The sequence below is a fragment of the Anas acuta genome, chromosome 2 (assembly GCF_963932015.1).
Source record: "Anas acuta chromosome 2, bAnaAcu1.1, whole genome shotgun sequence".
NCBI classification, from domain to species: Eukaryota; Metazoa; Chordata; class Aves; order Anseriformes; family Anatidae; genus Anas; species Anas acuta.
In genome coordinates, this window is record NC_088980.1 from 43385518 (window position 1) to 43394130 (window position 8613).

An 8613-nucleotide genomic window follows, 5' to 3' on the forward strand; every position below is an offset into this window, starting at 1 on the left:
GCCAGTTCTTTGCTAAAACAATCAATGGAAGCTTTTAAAATCTGGTAAATCTGAATTTAAGAAGCAGATGGTAATTTAGCATGAACCATTTGGTTTGAGTAATATATTGGCAGTAAAGGCCCAATCAGCTTGCATTGCATTCCATCTTCCCCAGCAGTGTTATTTCCCAAAGCAGCACTTTGAAAAAATTATGTGCTTTTTTTCCTTTTCTACATGACAAGATATTGCAGGGATTTGTAGCTTTCCAGGGTAATTGAGTCTTTTTGGAACAGGAAATTTAAAAATAACAACAACAAATACTCCAGGCAATCAAATTTGAAGTTTGAAAATCAGTGCTTTACAAAAGTTGTGCTTGCCAGTTGTTGGCACCCTATCCTAAAATTGACAGTTTGAGATTTTATTACTGTAATACTTAGATAGGAGAGATGAGATTTACACGGAGAGAAAGCATGTTTTATTAGATGACCTGATAGAGGTGAGATACCACTCATGAATGAGCTCATGAATCAAACTGAACTCCCCGGCACTGGACTCCCTCCCTCCCTTTCTTTTTTTCTTTTTGGATTGTGCCAAAGTTGTTGCCTGGTGAATTCAATACTGAATAATTGATGTATATTGCCAGCGTCCGCTGGGTCACACGATGGAAATTAGTAAGTTGGAGCTGCACCAGTCTGGCAAGGCTTAGAGACAACTGGGACACCAGATTGAAGGGTTATGATATTTGCATGGTGCTCGGGTACAAAGACAGGCCCAGAAGCTGAAGGGAGCAGATCATCTACAACAGTAGGACCTTGTCTAAATTGACAGTTATTAATTCATGCAATTGTAACTAGGTGCAAAGAGTGTCAGGGGTATTCCACTTAAATACAGCACCTGTGAACTAGAAGTGTATTTTATGGCCAAATTCATATGCCTTAGACAAGCAGCGGGGGGGAGTTTTAGGGGATTTTTTTAAAAACGAGAATGAACTTCCTAGAGCCATGACAAAACAGTGAGTAAGTAAATGTCAAAGTATTAAAATCACTTTAAAGAAAAAAAACACCTCATACTTTTTTGTCTCTTTCCTCTTCTCAGGCTTTTGGCCTCCTTTCCTTTTCTGTTCTCTCTCACATGCAAAACCATTCTTGTTCATTCTCTGTAGTATTGTGTAAGATCAATGTTATCTGCTTTGCTTCTTTTGTAGTAATGAGCGTAGATCCCTGGAGACATTTCTCGGCTCCTTAGAAGAGAAAATGTAGCATCTACCATGGATGGGTCTTTTCATCATTCAGACTGTTCTCCTCCTTGGTTTTATGTTTGTTTTTTCTTTGTTTGTTTGTTTGTTTTCTCCTCTCAGAAACAGGTAGAAAGGAAAAGTACTGAATGGTACTAAGAATAGTGACTAAAATTATACCCTCTTTATTTCCTTCAAAAGCAAAAACAAAGTTTTGGAAGCATCATAAATATTCTTCATATGGCCAGGAACCATTCATTCTGACAGCGTATTTTTTATAGATTAGAAATGTAATCAAACTGTAGTTTTCTTCCCTTCCCTTCCCTTCCCTTCCCTTCCCTTCCCTTCCCTTCCCTTCCCTTCCCTTCCCTTCCCTTCCCTTCCCTTCCCTTCCCTTCCCTTCCCTTCCCTTCCCTTCCCTTCCCTTCCCTTCCCTTCCCTTCCCTTCCCTTCCCTTCCCTTCCCTTCCCTTCCCTTCCCTTCCCTTCCCTTCCCTTCCCTTCCCTTCCCTTCCCTTCCCTTCCCTTCCCTTCCCTTCCCTTCCCTTCCCTTCCCTTCCCTTCCCTTCCCTTCCCTTCCCTTCCCTTCCCTTCCCTTCCCTTCCCTTCCCTTCCCTTCCCTTCCCTTCCCTTCCCTCCCCTTCCCCTTCCCCTTCCCCTTCCCCTTCCCCTTCCCCTTCCCCTTCCCCTTCCCCTTCCCCTTCCCCTTCCCCTTCCCCTTCCCCTTCCCCTTCCCCTTCCCCTTCCCCTTCCCCTTCCCCTTCCCCTTCCCCTTCCCCTTCCCCTTCCCCTTCCCCTTCCCCTTCCCCTTCCCCTTCCCCTTCCCCTTCCCCTTCCCCTTCCCCTTCCCCTTCCCCTTCCCCTTCCCCCTCCCCTTCCCCTTCCCCTTCCCCTTCCCCTTCCCCCTCCCCCTCCCCCTCCCCCTCCCCTTCCCCTTCCCCTTCCCCTTCCCCTTCCCCTTCCCCTTCCCCTTCCCCTTCCCCTTCCCCTTCCCCTTCCCCTTCCCCTTCCCCTTCCCCTTCCCCTTCCCCTTCCCCTTCCCCTCTTCCCCTTCCCCTCTTCCCTTTTCCCTTTTCCCTTTTCTCATATAGTGTCATATTCTTACTGCTTAACATCTAGATTGTGATAACCAATCTGTGTTTCTATTTTGACTTTTGGAAAATCACTGCACACCCACTTTAAACTAAACTTTTAATCTAAACTTTTTTTAAAACTAAACCTTTCTGGATTTAGTGTGATGGAGCGAGCAGTTGGTCCAAACCATGCATTAATATTTACAAATGTTAAAAATGAGCAGTTAAAATCTAATCTTACAGATGGAAACTTGAAAGAAGGTAAAATCATTGAGGAACACATTTTGTGTGTACATCACACGTGCACGTTATGTTTCAGAGGAGAGCTTTGTAATGTCTCAACAGAAAATGGTGACAAATGCTTTGTCATATGAACTGCTAATTTTATCTTGTTTTTCAACAGGGTCTGTGCTTTAATGGGAGTGCCTTCATTTTGTACCTCATTGCTGCCATTGTAGATGCATCTTCAGTTACCAAAGAACTGGACAGTCACAATTACAACAGTTGGGCAGCTTCTTCAGTAAGTTCATTTTTTGCTTCAATCAGTTCAACGTCTAACTAAGTGTTATCAAACAAAGGCCCTCTGGAAGTGAGGGTGGAAATGCACATGTTCTGGATTTTTAAAAGCTGCAGACTGCTATAAAAACTCACACACACAATCCATAGATAGCTGTAATTTAGTTCATGGTTTTTGGAGACGACTAGAAATTCAGCCAGGAGATGACTGTCACGTCTGAAAAAGGCTGTAATGCTTTTGAGGTCATACAGCCGTCCCTTCCTTGCCCCAGTTTATTACTAGCTTTCTGGCAGAAGTTATAGTCTGTGCATCAGAGTAGACAAATTGGGTGAGCACCAGGTTTGCGTAGTGCATTTATACAACTTCAAAAGCAGTTTAAATAACTCAGCTGACTTTGCGCTGATGTGGCTAAGGTACATTTAGCTTTTTGTAGGCTGAGCCATACACAGAGCCCTTGTGGGAAGGCCCTGAAGTGCTATTGTCATTTTTACAGTGATCTTCCTGTTCCAGCCTCACCTTTTGATAATCCTTCTGAGCTGGGGGGGCAATGCTTGAAAACTCTCGAGTGTTTTAAAGTGGATGCAAATCATTAGTGTCTGACATTACTGTCTTACTACTTAGATTTGGGAATCTGGAGCTGTCAATGTGGATAAAAAACAACTTTTTAATATATAAATAAGAGCTGTGTCACTTAATGAGTAGGTGAAGATATTCTCTAGCTCAGTTAAGGGAGTTACAAAAGAACTTTTTGCATGTTTTGGCAACAGTAGAGAAATTGAATTTTACAGAGTAACCCTGAATTACAGCTACCTTGCTGACAGTTAACGCATCAGCAGTTGTCTTTTCTGGACTATTCGCGAATCCTGTCTTCCATCTGAAGCTTATTTTACACAGCGATGAACACAGAGACCTGAAAACCTGCTCTGTTTTTGCCTTGGGAATGGTATATCCACATCCCTGTCACTTCTTTGCTGTTCAGGTTCTTCTCCTCTTCGCAGTGTGTAATTATTGATCAGTTACTCAGCCAGTGCTGTTGATGGGAACTTGCTTGCTGCTAGATAAGCTTCCATGCTGATAAACATTTTATGCAAAATGCAACAATGCTCAGTGTCTCATGGGATATTTGGAATCTCTTCTAATACCCCGTAATAGTGTTTATCTAATGCACTGTCTAAATAAACTATTAAATTTAGATTCTTGCTCTCCAAACCCATTAAGGGTTTTGTGGATAGATGTTTGTGATAATTTAGCGAATCATCCATCTCCTACAGTTGCTCTCTGCTGGAAAGATTTTGGATGGAGCTTTTATTTCCTAAGAAACAATAGTCTTGTGAAGAATGCTACCATTTTCTACTGTAATCGATTTTTGCATTATCATCTACAGGTTTTGGTGTCACAGATTAAATTTACATTAGATCAGACTCACCGAAAGTCCTCTATCGGAGGGCCTAGGTTTGCTGGCTGTTTACATGCCTAGCAATGCCTTGCTCTCAGAACAGAGTATTTTTCGGCTGGAAGGGACCTCTAGAGGTCATCTGGTCCCACCTGTCCTCCTCCAGACTGCTGAGGGCCTTGGCCAGTTGAGTTTTGAGCATTTCCAAGGATGGATGTTCCAAAATGTCTCTGGGCCCCTTTTGTCCTATTTGATTAATCTCCAACTGATTTTTTTTTCCTAATATCTAACCAAAGTTTCCCTTCTTGTAACTTGTGTTTGTTCCCTCTCGTCCCTATCACTGCTGACCTCCAAGAAAAGTAGCGTTAATCCTCTCTGCAGTGTCAGCTTTATTTGGTTCAGTTACCAGCACAAAACATTCTGGCCTTATCATAAGCTATTTTGTACAGCATGCAGTCATTAGCAGGAACTTAACCACTGGCACCAAATTGGACTTTATCAGTACAACTGAAATAGTTCACAGCTGTTCTTTGGTTTCTGGGTGCATATGCTGCAAGGGCTGCAGAAGCAGCACCACTGATATTCTGTAGTTCTTAAAATCCTCCAGTATAAAATAAATCTAGCCCGCTGCAGAAGGCTCGCTCTGCAGTCGATTTCTGAGAAAGCAGTAATATCTCACCAGGGTTGTTGTCACCATTATTTGCACTGAGGAATACCTTTATTCATTAGTAGAGGACCACTGAAATTAGTAACCTGATTGATACTGCTCATTGAGAACGTGCCTAGGCCTGAATTTTGAATCCTGGTCTCTTCTACAAACTACCTGGATGCAAGGTGTGCCACGCTGGGGCATGGGTGGACTTTAGGCAGTTCCTGGAATGTAGCAGCATTGTATTTATTTACAAAACATTCCCATGGGCTATCCCTCAGTCTTTACCAGAAATTGGTGTTACAAGCTGCACACGTAGGATTGGCAGGTGTCTAGTCCACACGATCCATACTGAGGCAATATAATGTGGAGGTAAGTGTTGAAGTAGTCCTCGTTTTGGCTGCTTCTAGGCCCATATTTCTTCATAGAAGCTTACTTAGACAGTGTTGACTGTTGGCAACCCAAGTATGAGGAGGCCAAAGAGCACTATTTTAGTAAATTTGGTACTTTTCCCTTTTCCAAATGCCATAACTAATTTTTCATAGAAATGAGAATGCTCTCAAAGACTTCTTTTTTTTTCTAATATATATCTTTTTTCCCCTCTCTCTACAGTTCTTTGCCTTCGTGGTTACCTCCTGCTATGCTGGAAATACGTATTTTAGCTTTATATCTTGGCGATCAAGAACTTTGCAGTAAATACTTCGTTAAAGTGAATTCTGTAGTATGAACTACCTTGAGGATTGTACTCATTTGATGAAAGCTTGGAAGAGGGATCGGATCTTTTCGAACATTTCTGTTAGAACTGGCAATATATTTTAACTGAGATTAAAATGGGTATTTATAATACAATATCATATTTAGTGACACCTAACATTGACGTTGTACTGTATAATAAAATTTCATACTTCTTTTAAAATTAACATGGTATTTTTCTAGACATTGTGTAGATCTTATGACTAAACCTTTAATAAACTTTGCTGAAATGATGTGCCAATTTTGTAAATTTAACTTTTTAAATGTGACAGTTGTATTTTGATACTGAATGCTACAAATCAAAACTGAGGTTGATATTGTCTAGTTACTATGTATAAAAAGTGGCATTGTGCAGAAGAAAAACCCTAAAAACTTTAAAAATAAATAAATAAATGACCCAACTTTGCATGTTTTGTAACCCGGGAGTACAGGTTTGTTTTTTTTATCTCTTTTTCAGTGGAAAGTATATGCTACTTGGAATTCCGATGATGCTGTCAGTTTACATATTTTAATAACCTCTTTTAGTCATGAGATTGGTTCTGGAACCTATTAATGTAGGTCTGAAGCTTGCTGGAGGAGTGGTGCGTCTGAAACACATTATCTCAACAGGTTTCTCAAATCCAGCAGGCTCCAAGGCATAAGTCTAGACAACAGGCCTGTAATGCTCAGTGTTTAACCTACTGAACACCTACTAAAGGTATAATTTTTGTTTCTCTGAGGATGGTTTCTTTTTCTCTCTCCTTTTTTTTTATTTTTTTTTTCAGATTAGGTCAGTAATCTGTCCTAAATAAAATCTGGGTATCAAAATCTTATTAAATGATACAAAGATTAAATCCCTAGAAGAATTGTCAAGACACTAGTGAATTTTCTCCCTCCTTCCCTCTTTATTGGCGTCATTTGTGAGTTGTTAGTTTAACAAATGAAGTTTTTAATTTGACTCACATTTAAATATCTTTGAGTCAAACAGAAGTATGATGGAAGATTATGACTTTCAAGACAAATACCTTTGAAAATGACTTTCAAATAGAAATTACCTAAGGAATCTTTTCCAGGAATTATGTGAAGAGTAAGATTGTGATTACTTTGTGATATTATTTCAAGTTTCATGTAAAACTACTGGTAAATCCCTTATTCCTGCATTAAGAGGATTTGGACTCTTCTAGTCTTCGAAGATGTTGTTGAACTAATATATTTGGTAGTAGAGAAATCTTGCAGCTTCAAAGAAGCATTTCTCCCTGTGAGTAAATGGTGTGTGCTTACTTACGTGCATGTCCTGCAGCTAGGGAGATTTATCAGCAGCCAGCTAATTCTATTCTCAACCCCCTTGGTTTGTTCTTGATTACCTATCAGAGTCACAGGATTTCAATATAAGGGAAGCCAAGATATTATTTAAATACCTATATTTGTCTGCAGTTGCATCTGGCCTGCGTAACAAAGGTCAGGCTGTCTGCTGCTTGCTAATATTATCCCATCCTGAGAATGAAGAAGGGCTACCAACTATGCATTTTATCTGCACAGATAAAATGTGTCATTAAAATCCCATATGCTCTTTCCCATTGCTGGAAAAGAATCAAAGGCATAAAATGATACAAATGTCACCTGATTAAATGTGACTAGAAATATAGCCAAAATTAAAATCTCCTGAGTGATTTCCCAGCTGTGAAAATGCTTGAGTAGTAATAGAAATTCTTTCTTGCATGATATTTGACATACATATCTAAGTTCAAAGAACATGACTGCTTTTGCATGAATGTTTCATGACCTTGTGGTAACTGTGATGGGTGATCCAACACCATAACCCAAACAACATTTGTGGATAGAGGTAGCAAGAGGGAGAAGAGCTACAAGGGAGTAATATGTTTCACCCAGTTTACCAAAAAACTGCGTGTTAGAAAACAGCCACTATATGTCAGAGTAAACCCATTAATGAAGGTTACAACCACAATATTGCCAGCCAGGGAATGCTCCTGGCAAAATGTCTACCTCATCTATGAGTCTTCAGCCCTGATCCTCAAGGGAAGACGTGCAGAATGTCTTCCAAAGGCAAGTCTGGGAATTAAATTTTTAAATCTGCCGAGTTAAAAAAAAGATAAATACATACTAGGCACAAATTTATTCTGTGTTTGGCCTTGCTTTGTTTCCCAAACCATAACTTATCTGCCTTGTTCTTTCCATTTGAAAAGATAACCATCTTACTTCCCATGCTATTTCTCAATTTTTTCATTTCCCATGTCTTTCCCAGCTACCAAGTGATTGTTTTTCAAGTGATCTGCATGTCTAGTTAAAATTGGGTACAATACAAGCTGAGAATTACTTCTGAAGGTTTCTGCTTCTATTTCAGGCCTGAAAAAAGGCAAAAGCATCCGAAAGGTCATGGTTTTCTTCCAGATGTGTTAGTCCTAAATAGTGACTTGCCAACTACGACCTGTGCTTCTGTATATTCTAATGTTGATAAGGAAGATAACCTAGCTGTGGTTTATCACGTAACAACTAAAACAAGAGTTGTGGCTGTAGACATTTATTTTGGTATGTAAGATAGAAAGAAGCCTTAGTTAAAAGTAAGCTGGGAAGTGATGAAATCCTTAGCAAAATTCTTGAGAATTATAATCAAAACTGGAAATTCAGCGGTGTTTTAGACTCGAGTCTGTGCCAGTGATTTATGGAAAATGCCATATCTTTGAGTAGAAAATATGACTATTATTCTACATGCATTCATGTAAAGGTATTTCTGTTTCACTGGGCTAAACTCAGATCAGCAGGGTCCCAGTCATACACATACTTTCATGAGAAATTAAGAACTAGCTGAATCAGCAGGCAAGAAAAATATATTTCTTAATAGGAAGTACAGAAATTACCAGAGCCTTCCTCCACAGGGCCTGCAAGGAAACCATAAATGTGGAACAGTATGGAAAATAGAAAAAGCTGTTAAAAAATTGCTTTCTCACCATTTTCCTTGTGTAGATTGGTAATGTTGCAGCTTTGATATCTAATGAGATGGGCTACAAATTGGTGGGAG

At 40.0% G+C, this 8613-nt stretch overlaps 1 protein-coding gene across 1 annotated transcript in view; it reads left to right on the forward strand.

The window, feature by feature from the left end:
- Positions 1-6015, forward strand: part of CMTM8 (CKLF like MARVEL transmembrane domain containing 8) — a 33540-nt gene extending 27525 nt beyond the window's left edge. Inside the window, exons 3-4 of the mRNA XM_068674462.1 lie at positions 2689-2805; positions 5457-6015. Of these exons, the coding sequence (XP_068530563.1) occupies positions 2689-2805; positions 5457-5540 (201 nt within the window). The 3' untranslated portion in view covers positions 5541-6015. The remainder of the gene's footprint in view (positions 1-2688; positions 2806-5456) is intronic.
- The last annotated feature ends 2598 nt before the right edge of the window (positions 6016-8613 follow it).